Source organism: Moschus berezovskii, chromosome 13 (assembly GCF_049115385.1).
Source record: "Moschus berezovskii isolate FMDL1 chromosome 13, NW_MosBer_1.0, whole genome shotgun sequence".
Classification (NCBI taxonomy): domain Eukaryota; kingdom Metazoa; phylum Chordata; class Mammalia; order Artiodactyla; family Moschidae; genus Moschus; species Moschus berezovskii.
The window spans coordinates 50,859,399-50,875,682 of record NC_142472.1 but is presented as its reverse complement, the minus strand read 5'-3'; the positions used below and the strand labels follow the sequence as shown (position 1 = coordinate 50,875,682).

At 42.0% G+C, this 16,284-nt stretch overlaps 1 protein-coding gene across 2 annotated transcripts in view; it reads left to right on the top strand.

Annotated features, from left to right (window-relative positions):
- Nucleotides 1-16,284, top strand: part of XPO4 (exportin 4) — an 89,223-nt gene that overhangs the window by 55,382 nt on the left and 17,557 nt on the right. For both annotated transcript variants that reach the window (XM_088842683.1, XM_088842684.1), the window contains 4 exons: nt 12,287-12,463; nt 13,006-13,148; nt 13,645-13,790; nt 14,542-14,719. In XM_088842683.1, the coding sequence (XP_088698809.1) occupies nt 12,287-12,463; nt 13,006-13,148; nt 13,645-13,790; nt 14,542-14,719 (644 nt within the window). The remainder of the gene's footprint in view (nt 1-12,286; nt 12,464-13,005; nt 13,149-13,644; nt 13,791-14,541; nt 14,720-16,284) is intronic.

Below are 16,284 nucleotides of genomic sequence, written 5' to 3'. Positions count from 1 at the left end.
AAACATTGTGAAGAATAATAAGATGAACAGCTGTGTGCCAGCCATGAAGATATTACAGTATATCACTGGCGCCTTTCCCCCTTCCACCTACCTGGAGTTTCCCCCTGTTGTCATAAGCACAGTTTATATTGCACAAGTTACTTCTGCCAAATGATTTTGTGTCGTGTTTGCTAACAAGCGCTGCCAGGGTGCCGGGCCACACTGTTGGCTCCTTTCCACCCTTTGTGACCTCGACGGTTCTGCCTGCTCGCCTTCCCAAGTCCTCCTGAGAGCAGGAGAGCAGCCCCTGGCTGTATACAGGAAACAGGAGTTCAGCAGGCTTTTCATTAGCGGTGTGGCTCCATGTGAGAGCTGATGGCTCACAGCCACTTACTGTAGTTTTTTTGTCTGTGGATCATAATGCTTTTCTTAACTAAGTCAGGTAACTCACTTTTATATATGAAGACAGTACTCCTGGGAAAAGAGAGAACTTCCCAGTTTCTTGAAAATGATTTAGAGTTGTCACATTGGTTTTTTGCTGTTTCTAGAAAAAGGTCTGCGGGAGTTGTCTGCAGCATAGCAGTCAAATGTTAGGACCACATTGGCACCATGTTTTATCTCGTATACTTTTACAGTATTTGACATTAGGCACACATGCATTCTTTATTTTTTATAGTGGAGTTTTAGATTCATAGCAAAATGGAGTGACAATACAGAATTCCCACCCCCACCCCCAACACGCAACCTCCCCCACCATCATCATCCTACCAGAGGGTGCATGTGTGCAGTTGGTGAGCCTGCCCTGACTGTCACAAGCACCCCAAGCCCACGTCTTTGCAAGCGCTCACTCTGCTGTATGGGTCATGGGTGTGGACTCGTGTGCTGAGTGCATCCACCATTATGGTTTCACACAGAGGAGTACTGCCCCCAGCCCACCCCTCCCTGACAACCAGGGATCGCTTCCTTGTCTCCAAAGTGTGGCCTTTAAATGTCATATAGTTGGAATTGTACAGTAATGCTAGATTTTAATCTGAAATTCACATGCATGTTAAAAGGAGACCAGATTTACATACTGAAACTTTTCTTCCCCAAACTTCATTCGGCAGTGTTTTCATAAGCAAAATTAACCACTATTTCTATGTGTCCAAATGGTTCTTGTTGTTGTTCAGTTGCTAAGTTGCGTCTCAGACACTTTTTGACCCCAAGGACAGCAGTGTGCCAGGCTTCCCTGTCCTTCACTATCTCCCAGAGTTTGCTTAAACTCATGTCCATTGAGTCAGTGATGCCATCTAGCCATCTCATCCTCTGTCGTCACCTTCTCCTGCTACCCTCAGTCTTTCCCAGCATCAAGGTCTTTTCCAGTGAGTAAGTTCTTCTCATCAGGTGGACAAAGTATTGGAGCTTCAGCTTCAGCATCGGTCCTTCTAGTGAAGGACTGATTTCCTTTAGGATGAACTGGTTGGATCTCCTTGCAGTCCAGGGGACCCTCAAGAGTCTTCTCCCACACCACAATTCGAAAGCATCAATTCTTTGGTGCTCAGCCTTCTTTATGGTCCAACTCTTACATCTGTACGTGAGTACTGGAAAAACCATAGCTTTGACTGGATGGACCTTTGTTGGCAAAGTGATGTCTCTGCTTTTTAATATGCTGTCTAGGTTGGTCATAGCTTTTCTTCCAAGGAGCAAGTGTCTTTTAATTTCATGGCTGCAGTCACTGTCCACAGTGATTTTGGAGCCCAAGAAAATAAAGTCTGACACTGTTTCTATCTTTGCCCCTTCTATTTGCCATGAAGTGATGGGACCAGATGCTATGATCTTTGTTTTTTGAATGATGAGTTTTAATACAGCTTTTTCACTCTCTTCTTTCACCCTCATCAGAAGGCTCTTTAGTTTCTCTTTCTGCAATTAGGGTGGTATCATCTGCATATCTGAGGTTGTTGGTATTTCTCCTGGCAATCTTGATTCCAGCTTGTGATTCATTCAGCTGGACTTTTTACACAATGTACCCTGCATATATAAGTTAAGTAAGCAGGGTGACAGTATATAACCTTGACATACTCCTTTCCCGATTTGGAACCAGTCTATTGTTCCATGTCCAGTTCTGACTTGCTTCTTGACCTATATACAGATTTCTCAGGAGGCAGGTAAGGTGGTCAGGTATTCCATCTTTAAGAATTTTTCACAGTTTGTTGTGATCCACACAGTCAAAGGCTTTAGTGAAGTCAGTGAAGCAAAAGTACTTGTTTTTTTGGAATTTCCTTTCTTTTTCTATGATCCAGTGGATGTTGGCAATTTTGTCTCTGGTTCCTCTGTCTTTTCTAAATCCAACTTCTACGTGTGGAAGTTCTTGGTTCATGTACTGCTGAAGCCTTGCTTGGAGAATTTTGAACATAATCTTGCTATCATGTGAAATGAGTGCAATTGTATGGAATTTGAACATTCTTTGGCATTGCCTTTCTTTGGGCTTGGAATGAAAATTGACCTTTTCTAGTCCTGTGGCCAGTGGTGAGTTTTGCAAATTTTCTGACATATTGAGTGTAGCACTCTTTTTTTTTTTTTTCTCCATGTTCTCAATTCCATTTTATACAAAGTACCAAAAGATGCAAAACAGCCTGTTAATGAAAACTCATTTGATCCATTTTGTGGTAACACTTGAAATACATTTACTAATTAAGACAACCAACACTTTTATTTGCATTTATTTTTTGCGGCATTTATTCCCGGGCCATAAGTTTTTGTTTCTTCAGTTTCTTCTGGGATATCTTTTTCTTCTGTGCAACCTCCTCTTCTGGTTTAGGAACAATCTGTTCTTTTTCAGTAAGGATCATCTCAATGTGGCAAGGAGAGCTCATGTAGGGGTTGATCCGACCGTGAGCTCTATAAGTCCTGCACCGCATCTTGGGGGCTTTGTTCACTTGGATGTGCTCAATGACCAGAGAATCCACATCTAAGCCCTTAAGTTCAGCATTACTCTCTGCATTTTTGAGCATGTGTAGTAAAAATTCAGCACTCTTTTTGGGCCACCGACCCTGCGTCCAGCCCCACTGTTTGGCCTGTGCACACCTACCAACTCCACCATTGTAACGACAGAATGGCACACATTGCTTCTTTAAAGTGACATCCTTCAGATACTTGGTGGCTTTTCGGATATGCATACCCTTTATGGCCTGGGCAGTTTCACGAGTGTTCTTAAAGTGAACACGAAGATTTGAACCTCTTAATTTGCATGATTTTGTGGGGTTTTCTGGGTTTTCTGGTGAATAGCGCACCATTTTTAGGGTTCACCTCAGGCCGCTTACCGGAAAAAAAAAGCGAGTGTAGCACTCTTAACAGCATCAACTTTTAGGATTTGAAATAGCCCAGCTGGAATTCCATCACCTCCACTAGCTTTGTTCGTAGTGACGCTTCCTAAGGCCCACTTGACTTAATACTCCAGGATTCTGGCTCTAGGTGAGTGATCACACCATTGAGGTTATCTGGGTCGTTAAGATCTTTTTTGTGTAGTTCTTCTGTGTATTCTTGCCACATCTTCTTAATATCTTCTGCTTCTGTTAGGTCCATACCATTTCTGTCCTTTATTCTGCCCATCTTTGCATGAAATGTTCCCTTGGTATCTACAATTTTCTTGAGGAGATCTGTAGTCTTTCCCATTCTATTGTTTTCCTCTCTTTCTTTGCTTGTTCACTTAAGAAGGCTTTATCTCTTCTTGCTATTCTCTGGAACTCTGCATTCAGTTGGGTTTATCCTCTTTGCCTTTCACTTCTCTTCTTTCAGGAATTCATAAGGCCTCCTCAGACAACCTTTTTGCATTTCTTTTTCTTGGGGATGGTCTTGATCCCTGCCTCCTGTACAGTGTCACAAACCTCTGTCCATAGTTTTTCAGGCACTCTATCAGATCTACTCCTTTGAATCTATTTGTCACTTCCACTGTATAATCATACAGGATAGTATTTAGGGCATAAACTTGAATTACAGTGATATTGAATGGTTTGCCTTGGAAACAAGCTGAGATCATTCTGTCATTTTTTGAGATTGCACACAAGTACTGCATTTCATACTCTTCTGTTTGACTATGAGGACTACTCCATTTCTTTTAAGGGATTTTTGCTTACAGTAGTAGATATAGTGGTCATCTGAATTAAATTCACTTATTCCCGTCCATTTTAGTTCACTGATTCTAAGATGTTGATGTTTACTCTTGCTTGATCACGTCCAGTTTACCTTGATTCCTGAACCTAACATTCCAGGTTTCTATGTGATATTGTTCTTTACAGCACTGGACTTTACTTTCCCTACCAGACATCCACAACTGAATGCCATTTCCACTTTGGTACAGCCTCTTCATTCTTTCTGGAGCTATTAGTAATTGCCCTCTGCCCTTCCCCTGTAGCATATTGGACACCTGACCAGGGGGAGCTCACCTTCTGGTGTCATATCTTTTTGCCTTTTCATACTGTTCATGGGGTTCTTGCAGCAAGAATACTGGAGTGGTTTGCCATTCCCTTCTCCAGTGGACCACGTTTTGTCAGAACTCTCCACAGTGACCCGTCCATCTTGCCTGGCTCTGCATGGCATGGCTCATGGCTTCATTGGGCTATGCAAGCCCCTTTGCTATGACAAGGCTGTGATCCATGAATGGGTTCAAATAGTTACCAGATATAAAAGAAGACTGTTTTCCTGAGGCTGGAGAGCTGCAAGTTCACCCCTCTGTACACTCGCAAGTTAATTATGGGTGTTGACGTGTCAGTGCTGATATCATGTTTTAATTACGTTCTCTACCCTCTGTTCCCAGACGAAGTGAGTGGGGTCAAGTACCCCCCTAAGCTCCAGGGCCTCTCTAGAGCTCTGCTGGCAGTGGGCCCAAGGGCCCCCGGGCGCAAGCAGTGTCTAGCTTGGTCCCTTCGTCAGCTCTGGGCACGTGTCCTGGCTTGGCTGCTGGGTGCTGGCCAGAGGGGCAGTGGAGCAGGGCCAAAGCATTAGGAGAAAGCGCTGGGCCGGGTTTCAGTTCTCCGATTAGACTGAAAGATTTAGCTGCCAATTGTCATCAGCCAAATTTCTCACACTTTGCCTGATGAGTCACTTGTGCTGGTTTCCAAGTGGAACAGAAGGCTCTGGGAAGTTTGCAGTGCTTATTTTAGATCTGCTTCAGGGAGGGGGTGAGTGTCCGATGTGATCCTGATTTGTCTCACATCAGGGCTTTGTGCGAGGGACTGTGGAACGCTCTTCCAAGAGTAAACAGCTTCTAACTAAGACTTTTACAGTATTTTTGTACTTCTCTGTGTCATAATTTCATATTAAACATGGTTAGCTTGCATCACATATGCTGAGGAACAATGCAGAACATTGCTTCTTCCTCTTGAGATGTGGGCTCAGAGGATGCTGTTCCTCTTAAGATATGTTACCAGTCTGTTTATTTTGGCAGGATAAACTGTGTTAAGACTTAACAAATGATGTCTGCAAAGCACATGCTTTGTGAAGTGTATTGACAGGCAACAGATGTTTCTCTGGGTGGAGACTGTCTTGTTGATCCCCCTGCTCCATCCTTAGTTGGCTCTGGGTTAGAGATTTGTGTTGAAGGCCCATGGCCAGCTGCTCTGCTGCTGCTGCTCAAAGCAGATCCAGCCCTTACCTGACTGCTTTATGTGTCTTTCTCGAGTCCTGAGAACCAGCATCCACGACTGTGTCATATCATATACAATACAGATGAAAAATAAACAATAACAAAATGCCCACAGGTGAGCCCTCAGCCCAACTGAGAATATTACTGACTGAGTAATATTGCATTGTACATCTGTACCATGTCTTTATCCATTCATCTATCAATGGACATTTAGGTTGCTTCCATGTCTTGGCTATTGTGAATACTGCTGCTGTGAACACATTTGTCTTTTTCAGATATATGTCTTTATCATCTTTTTATAGTTGTCAACATATAAGTCTTTCACCTCCTTGGTCAGGTTTATTCATAAGTGTTTTGTTTTTTTGTATGTGATTTTAAAGGGGATTTTTTTTTTACTTTCTCCTTCTGACATTTCATTAATGCATGTTTCCCTCTTATGTCCTGCCGCAGAGCCCGCTCGTTAGTTTCTGAGACTGCTCTGCACTAATGGGGGGCTCCCGAGGTGAACCCGGGCTCAGGGCCACGCACGCACCCCACACCCCTGATTGTGGCTCCAACCACACTCCAGCCTCTTTGACCTGTCTCCACCCAGCCCGCCCTGTGCTCACCCCAGGTCTGTCTGCACTAAGACTGGAGACTGCAGGTGGTGGCCAGGACCCTGTGTGCACATCTCTCTGTCCTGCCAGCCGCAGTCCGTGCTGCTCCCCCAGCTGGTGAAGGGGGACTCCAGGGTGAGAGCACCTTATATAGATGTAGTCTAAATGAATTTATGGGGGGAGATGAGCTTCGAGTCCTTCTCTTCCACCATCTTAATCTCCAGCCTTAATCAGATTCTTAAGCTGTTTCTTTCATCTTTTTTTTTTTTTGCTGTTGGGTTGCAAGAATTTCTTATATATTTTGAATATTAACCTCCTGTCAAATATATGGTTTGCAAATATTTTTTTCCCCATTTGTTAGATTGCCTTTTGTTTTGTGGCTGTTTTCCTCTGCTGCCAGCAACATGCATCAAATAGCCCTTCCTTTCCTAATGATTTGTAAGACTGTTACTGTCATATATCTAGTGTTCACATACTGGTTGATCTTTCCTGAGGTCTAACCACTTCCATTGGTCAGTTAGTCTTATTTTTGCACCTGTATTTTGTTTGAAGGTGATGTCAGTTCCCACTGCACCCTGGATTTTCAAGAGTAATCTTGACTATGTTAGCTTAGCTTTTTTATTTTCTGTAAAAATTGTGTCAGTTTTTCAAGTTGGATTGTGCTTGGAATTACAGTGATTCTTTAGTGAAAAGTGGACATCTCTACAGTATTAATTCTGCCCATAAATGTGGTATTTCTCTATATTAATTAAAGTATAATTTATTACCTTTCAATAAGGAATGAGTTTTCCTTTAGTGCCTTTCATTCTTGTTGCTGCTGTAAATAGTATCTTCTGTAAGTTTCACTTTTGAGATTGCTGCTGGCATGGAGAATTGAAGTTGGCATTTGTATGTTGATCTGATATTTACTGACCTTTCAGAATTCTTATTGATTCTAATGGTTTTCCTCTGCGGACAGTCGTGTCCTCTAAATAATGACAGTCTTGCTTTTTTCAGTCTTCACCATTTGTATTTCTGATGCTTAGTGTATGATTCATTTCTTATGGTGCAGTGTTGAATCAAATGGTAATAGAAGACATCTTTTCTGGTTCATCATTAGGAGTAATGTTTGCTAACCATTTTTGAGCTCTCCTTTATCAGAATGAGTTATAAGGTGTTTGTTTGTTTTTAAATTTTGATTGCTGGGTCTTCATTGTGATGCGTGGGCTTTCTCTACCTCCATGGGGGCCTCTCTTGTTGCAGAGTGCAGCCTCAGTAGTTTCAGCGTGCGGGCATAGTTGCCCCGAGGCAGATGAGATCTTAGTTCCTTGACCAGGGATGGAACCTGTGTCCTCAGCATTGCAAGATGGATTCTTAACCACCGAACCACCAGGGAAGTCCCACTAATAGATTTTAAAAGCATGGTTGGGTATTGAATATCATTAATTGTGTTTCTACTTGATCTGTTAGTGTGATCTATTGGTTTTATAGATTTTTCTTTTGATAAAGTTGCCCTTGCATTTCTGAGTTGAACCCAGCTCAACCATGTGGCATGGCCTTCTGTGAATGGCTGGGTTTGTTTGGTGTCAGAGTCACTCAATTCCTGAGTTATGTCTTTTTCATTGTTTCCTCTTCTCTGGATCAGTCTCTGTAAGATTGGTTGTTTTGTTTTTGTTTTTTGCTAGTTTAGTAGATCTCACCTGTAAGTTTACTAAGCTGGTATTTTCTTTGGGGGAAGAATTTAAAAAAATCTGAATGGTTAGTTATAGGAGTATTCAGGTTTCCTTTTTTCCTTGATCCAAATATGAAGACGCTTTTTTTTCTAATAATACATTTATTAGAATGAAACATGCCTATTTCTTATAATTTTGTTCCTACTGTTATTTCAGAATACAGTTTTAAATGTGAAAATGATATATGGTCATTGGTAAAAGTAATTTAGATAGTACATGAAATTAAAATTCTCCAACATTCCATCATTTATCACTTTTTTGGCATCTGTTGATTCACATCCAGACCTATATAATACCTTTATATAATCAGCATCTAATGTCATTAATTGGAGTTAGAAATTGTTTTTAATGCAAAACCTTAGAGGAATGATTCAGTGAATTAGTTTGTACTGTTTTCAGTAATGCTGCAGCAAATACTGTCATGCACAAATCACAAGTGACTCCCCTGTTAGACAGACATTCTTAAATCAGCTCCATTTTCAGATAACCTCTCAAATGGTGTCCTGTTCTCTGTAAGGTTTCCCTTCACAGCTGCCCTTTCATGAATTAGGCAGTCTTTAACAGTGGATGTGTCCTAGAGAGAAAGAACTTAGTCATTAAAACTATAACAGAGGTTATTGTATTTTTTCATAGCTCTTTGTTTCATACAAAATTTCTGATGGCTTATAAAAAGAACGTTTAGAGTGAGATAATCTTTTAGAACTTGCAAAAGGCAATTAGATGAAAGTAGAAAGTCAAGCCTAGAGAAAAGGAGCAGACAATCAGGCTGTAGTATCTGTACCCGCAAGCCTGACTTTTTAGAATGGGCTGGAGATACCAGGTCCTTAGAAGGCTCTTGGGGGAAAAAGAGGAAGCACACCTGCTCCTCAGAGGAATGCTCCCGAATATTCGGTAAAAATAAAGTTGGAAAATGATCTCCCGCAAAGCTTCATGTCGTGAATGACATGGATCCTCAATCTCATGGCAACAGATGATGTCTGAATAGGTTTTATTTGACTCTTTAACCCTCAGTGTTCCACCAGGGTCTAACTTTTGGATTTCTTTTTGAACAGTTCTGTTTAACCATCAGTTTTTCATTATTTTTATTCTTTCTTTGAGATATTAGAACAAAAAGAACGTTTGTAATTATCTTAGCATAAGCCTAAAATGCGTTGTGGAATTTTAGTGATCTGATTGCTCTCATATTTTGAAGCGTTTTGCTATTTCTTAATCTTAGGAAGTAGTTCACCATTACTCATCAATTCCCATCTATAATAAAAAAGAGACTAAAGGAATAAGAAAATGGAAGAATCATAGAATCACCTACAAGGTTGGTGGAATAGTGAATCATCACAAATAGAATAAATAACAACTCTGTATGACTTCAGTTTCCTGATTGCATTTTCTAAAATGTGGTACAGTCTTCCAAGAGGTCTTGAGATACCATCTTTTAATGTCATTGTTGTTAGCATTTCATTGGATGCTATTTGAAATTCAGAATTTTTCACTTTCTGCCCAGAGTATCAAAGAGAGAAATTTTCAGAATAAGATGTTTCGCAGTGCTAAGGAGAGGATGAGTGTGGAGACAGCAGCTCTCTGAGCTCTAATGATGTTGGTAAAACTGATGTGTAAGTGAAATCTGAGACGGTTTTAGGTGATCAGTTTTCCCAAGCTCAACAATTTATGAGCCAACAGTCTATTTCCAAGAACAAAAAGAAAATATGGCATTTCCATCCAGTCAGTTATTCCATGGAAAAACTTCACCCAATATTTTGTGAGTTTAAAGTTTCCTAAAGATTACTGACAGTAGTCCTTCAACTGTTTTGATGTTTGTGCAAAAGAATTTATTTAATAGGGTTTATAATTGCATTGATGGTAAAAGCAGTGTGAAAGGAAATAACTGATGTAATGGAAAAATTGGCTGAATTGATCATTTTTATTGGTATTTAGGAATTAAGCAAATATATGTTACTGCCTTTATGGAACCAAGAACATGGCTGTCCTTCAAAATTACGAGCTGTCAAGGTTTGAAAAAAACACCTTCTGATGGTGCGTGAACAGGAAGAACCAGCATGAGTAGGATGCTGGGACCTCCTGGAGTTAGACTTTACAAGTGCAGTTGGTCCTCTTTGAATGTGGATTCCGTATTTCCAGATTCACTTTCTTGCTGAGAACTCTTTGTGACCCCCAAAATCAGCACTAGTGTGACTTTTCTTGGTCATTCATGGACATGTATGTACAAGAGAGTGACAAAAACCATGATCCACCCAGCATGTTTGTTCTCACTTCAAACAGGTGTCCTTCTCACCATCTCCTGTGCTGCATTTTTGTGTGAAACGGGGATCCCCAAATTTTTGTAAAAAAATACTGAAGTACTTACAGTTCGATGATCTTGCTGTTTCAGATGGCTTCCAGGTATTGTGCCCAAGTGCAGTGAGGCTGGGGCATGCCTTAGGGAGAAGATGTGTGTGTTAGGTAAGCTTTGTTGAACAGGCTGCTTGCCATGAATCAACACTGTATGTGAAGTAAGGTATCTATGCACAGAAACACACGTGAAACAAGGTGATACATCTGTTTGTCCACCTTTGCACAGTGTAAATGCAGTGACCAGAGTGTTCAGTGTTCGCTGATTCAGTGTTGGGTCAACTTTACAGGACGTAAATACCACAGATACTAAGAAGAATTGACTGTTTACAACATGAGTATGTCCTAGTTAGTTGCACTCAAATAATGTTGCTTGTTTTCAGTAAAAACACCTTCACGACCAGAAAAATAGGAATAAAATTTGGGTTTGCTATTTTTAAAAATTATTTGTTTAATTTACTTTATTGGATTATTTTTGGCTGCACTGGGTCTTCACTGCTACTCATGAACTTTCTCTCATTGAAGTGCTTGGGCCTCTTGTTGCAGAGCAGGGGCTCCAGTTGCGCGGGCTTCCGGGCTTAGTTGCTCTGAGGCACGTGGGATCTTGCCAGACCAGGGAATGAACTCTGTCCCCTGCATTGGCAGGCGGATTCTTAACAACTAGACCACCAGGGAAGCTCTGGGTTTGCTATTTTTAAATTCTTTATTAAGTTATCTAATGAAGATTTTTTTTTTTACTTTCAGTTTATTCTTTTGTGAAGTTTTCACAGATTACTTTTAAATATTTTTTCAAAAATTAAAGCTTCATTTGATCCAGAAAATGATCATTTTTCTTTGTATTCTCTAGGTTAATAAAAGCTAAAGACATTAAACACTATTGCTGGACGCAGTTCCTCAGGTGCTTACCTACTCCCGTCTGGAGGTAGTATTTGATGTCTGGCTTAATTTGGAAATCTTGAAAGAGATCTTCCATTACTTCCTTCTTTGAGTCATTGGCAGATTGCTGGTATAACAGTCTAAGGTTTTTGTCCTCTGATGGAGGTTCCAGAGCTCTGTGTTTGTAGCTTGAGGCTAGAAGACAAGCTATAGACCATACCTGAGAGACACCATTATCACAGCAAATACCAACCCCGGGATGTGCATTTATCTCTTGTGACCTTTAGCATGTCTTCTGTGAGTATTGGTTCTCGTCTCCCTTTTTTTCATTGGACTCAATGTGAAAGTCTCTGAATGCTCTTATTTATGTTTTTGAACATAGTGCTTGACATGTAAGTATTCTGGATTTCACTGATTGGTGATCTGGTGAATTTGTGGATGAACAAATCAATGCAAAGACCGAATTGTATACAGTCCTACTAGTTAATGGCAGAATTCAGGCGTGGTTTCTCACTGGCACGTGAGAAGAGTGAAGTGTCACATGCTGCGCTTGCAGAGCTGCCCGGAGTTGCTCAGTGTGGACTCTTCTTCACCGAGAAACCCTCTGCTCTGAAGTGATCTTAGGACCCAGCCTGTCCACGTTGGGGACATGCTATCCATGTCTGACACCCACCCCCCACCAGGTCTGTCTGCTTGCCGTTTGCTGGCCTCCCCACGTGTTCTCACTCGTGCTTCAGTCTCCTCAGGGCTCTCCTCCGGCTTCTCTGAGGCCCATCCTTGGCTTTCCAGTTTCTAAACAATGTCATGGAGTATGTACAAAGCCCGAACAGTTCTCTTCTTGACATAGAAAAATGTCAGTTATCTTTGCTTGAAAAATACATGCTCTACAAAGTGCTGAAGAGTTAGTCTTTTACAGAAATGAACATTAATTCCTATTTGCCTAAGAATTTAGATTAAGTTAGAAAGCTTTTAGAAAGTCTTAATAAAAAGCCTATACATATTTACTGCAGTGTTTGAATTGATCAGTTAATTTGAAGATTAGATCAGTTAGCTCGATCATTGATTGCTGATTGGGAACTTTGTTGAAGGCCAACCCATGGACCTGTCTGTGGTGACTCCATCTCACTGGTGTCTGTCTTGTGAATGCCCCTTCCTCCTAGCTGGACAAAGACGACATGGTATACATGGAGGCATATGACAGGCTGCTGGAATCCTGGCTGACGCTAGTACAAGATGACAAGCACTTCCATAAAGGCTTTTTCACCCAGCACGCCGTCCAGGTGTTCAATTCCTACATTCAGTGCCACCTTGCTGCGCCCGATGGCACAAGGAATCTGGTGAGTTTTAAGCCAGGTTGTAGTTAAAAATCTGTTTTCTTGTGGGCTCTCGTTGGTCTGTTTGTCCCATCACACATGATACTAGAAATTTAGGGTGAGCTCTTTCCAAGGATTTGCTGAGTGCCAGGTGGAGAGCAGGCATCTATGCAGGTCCGTGTTGCATGGGCTGTGGCTTCTGGTTTTCCACTTCTCTTCAGTTCTCAGTCACCTGCTGTGTCTTGCTGGTTGTCCAGTGACACCCAAGGGGCGGTGGCTCTTAATGATGTCAGCTTGTCAGAGACAACAGTAACTCCACTCTGTGTTGGGGGTGGGGTGTAGGTATACACTGGCCATGTTTACCTGTGATCGGCGGGAGTGGTCAGACCCCCCACTTCTTTCTCTTTGAATTTACCCCCTTGAAGTAACTGGACGGGCAGGTGGGCGTCCCCAGCAGCTGCACTTGAAGGTGCTCCTTCTTGAAGGTCCTGAGGTTCTGTTCCTCAGGACAGGAACAGGCTGGGTCCTAAGATCAGCTCAGTCTTTATTTCTTTCGTCAATAACAGACTGCCAATGGAGTGGCCTCTCGGGAGGAAGAAGAGATCAGTGAACTCCAGGAGGACGACCGAGACCAGTTTTCTGATCAGCTAGCCAGTGTAGGAATGCTAGGACGCATTGCTGCAGAGCACTGTATCCCTCTCCTGACAAGGTACACACGGTCCAAAGACACCCCATGGAGCAAACACCCTGTAGTCACATGCCCCGGAGAGCTTTAAGTGTTTAAAGACTGTAAACACCCCCGCCCCGGGCACAGCACATGGAACAAGTGGACAGAAACGCATTCGTGGTAGCGTTCCTTGGCTTGTACATTTGGAGCCCAGGCACCACAGCATAGATGGCAGACAGATTATGGAAAACGTGGTATGAGAAACATTGGACCCATATCAATAAACACTTGGAATAACTGGTTTTCAAATGCCTGTTGTAAACCTTGATTGTTTGTAAAGTGATGTTTTAATACTATGTCGTAAACAATAAATCACTATTCTTATAGCGCCATGAGAACATTGTGTATATAATAAATATTTCTGTATATGCGCTCTGTGCTAACATCTGAATCCACGCTGTCAGTAAATGGGAGTGATAAGTCCCTCTGGTCTTTGCTCTCGAGCCTCATGAAGGCGTTGGTGTCTTCCCTCTTGTAGTCTGTTAGAGGAGAGAGTCACACGGCTCCACGGGCAGCTTCAGCGGCAGCAGCAGCAGCTCCTCGCCTCGCCCACCTCAGGCTCCACCGACAGCAAGACTCTGGATGACCTGTACGAGGACATCCACTGGCTTATTCTAGTTACAGGTCAGTTGCTTGTTTCTTGGCTTGTGTTAATAGCAGCAGTTCTCATGTCGGGTTGAACTTGAGACCTGGACACAGCTGCCATGTGTCCCAGAGCAGGGGCACTTTCCTTACCTGTCCCAAACCACATGTTCTGTGTGGAGCTCAATGCAGCCCCTGCGTTAGTGCTGTCACTAGGTCTCACTGTTTTCCTTGTTGCTGTTATTAATACCATGGCTGTTAATTATCACCCCGTCTTATCTGTGAAGAAGCTGAGACCTGGAGACTGGCCCTGGCCATGCTAACATTTGGAGCCAGAGTGTTGGTCCTGGCAGTCTGACTTTTCTTTAGGGTCTTCTGTAACCATGTTGTCAGTGTTTCTGTATTTTAAATAATCAAAGGGGAAAAGACCTTACTGTTTGGAAAGGCATTCCCAAATATTGACTTTTTATTGAGGTAATAGAATTCATGTTAATTTTGCAGAATATATTACCAGAAATTATTTAAAAGTCATAGAGTAAAAAGCCTACATGTCAATATATTGATTATAAAATTGGTGAATAAAACATTTGTCCTTTCCTGTATTTTTGAGGATTAATTATCTTAGAAATAGAAAGTTTCTTCTCATCAAGCTTGAAATTAACATATTAACGTTTATTATTTACTTTTACATCAATTTATATGATGTATATAAATCAAAACTGAACGCATTTATAGTGCAATTTGATAAATGTAGATTGTTAAGTGTTCATTTTTAATTTTTTTTAAACTGAAGGCTACCTCTTAGCTGATGATACTCAGGGAGAGACTCCGCTAATACCTCCAGAAATAATGGAATATTCCATTAAGCATTCATCTGAAGTTGACATTAATACAACACTTCAAATTTTGGGATCTCCAGGAGAAAAGGCTTCTTCCATCCCAGGGTACAACAGAACAGATTCTGTGATTAGGTAATATGACCTCTATAGCTGTGCTCTTGTAATTTATTCTGTTTTATAAATTCTGAGTTGATGGGTAGATGACTCGAGTGACAGACAGGTTGTTGTAAAGCTGACACATGAAAGAAGATAAAACTTGGAGAAGCCTTGAAACAAGCAAGGATGCAGGTACTCCATGCATTTAAGTAGCGTCACTCTGCTGGGGATGGACAGCGTGTCCAGAGCTGAGGAAAACAGCGTGAGGTTACTCTGGGTGCCGTGAGGCTCTGGGGGGACATCCGGGCTGATTCTCAAAAATACATCCCTTACCCACCAGAAAGCAGTGCTAATGCGGGCTCAGGCACCTGAGTGAAAGCACCAGGACTGGGGAGTTCTTGGAAACCAGGTGGATGTGAGCGCATCCTTGCTGTTCAGAAAGCTGGAACATCTTTCCAGGGGTGTTTCTGCCTCTTACAAAGCAGAAGTGTTTGTCCTGAGTATGTGACCCTTGGGAGCCCTGTTACAAGATGGCAGCAGCCTCCAGAGAGAAAATTCACTGTGATCTTTCTAAGAGCAGGGGCAGATCTTCCATTAATTCTTGATGGTGAGGTTAAGGCAGGATGAACCTCAACTAAATATCCTCCTGAAAGCAGATTTGAAAACAGCAGTTTAAGTTTCAGCATCTTTAAATTTAGGTGGCAGGAAGAGGAATAATGAAATAATACTGCTTTTGTCAGTTGCAAGATCTGTAACTCAAGATGCTGCCCCCTCATTCTTTTTATTTTAATGCAAAAATACATAGATACCTCTTAAACCCGTGCAGTGAAAAATGCGATTTTTAAAACATTAAACTGTTAAGCAGACATCAGGAAAATGGAAATTTATTTCCTTTATTGTTGCATTCTCTCATTGGGAATACAATACCCATGCTTTACTGGAAGAGTCTTCTTTCTTCCCTTTGGAGTTGCTGTAGGCCTTAGGTGAGCGACTGGTTTGAATTGGTCTGATTCATGGTGCCGTCCTGTTACTTTCTGTGCCTTTGTCTCTGTCTGGGCAGCACCCTCAGGAATGCTGTCCTTGTATTTTCAGTGCTTTTTCGAGTCTTACCACTCTTGGGTATCAGTGTGGGAGCAAAACATTTTGGTATCTGAGAGCACAGACTATGGAGGGTTGAGGTGGGGGTGGAACAACAAAGAATTGCTGTTGTTTTTCAGTCCAAAGAATTAATGTGAATTTGAGTGGAGAAGAGAATCAGGCCTTGTTTCCTAAAAAAGTAGTTCACATTTCTTGAAGAATTGATCATCTGACAACTATTGAATCCTTACTCTGCACCAGACACTGGTCTAGACCAAAGCAGACAGAGGCTCCCATCTTCCAGCTTCTCATGGGCAAGAGGGAGAAGTAGGAAGCGGGGGCATTGTTAGCCAGCGTAGGAGCTGAGGGAAGCAGACAGGGCCACGGGCAGACCTCATGGCTGCTGTCACGTCACGTGACGTCACCTGATGCCACAAACTTGGGCTTTACCTCAGAGGCACCGGGTGCCCTACTGTTTTAGAAATACCTTCCATTTACTTACGTGAATGTGTGTTCTCAATGCT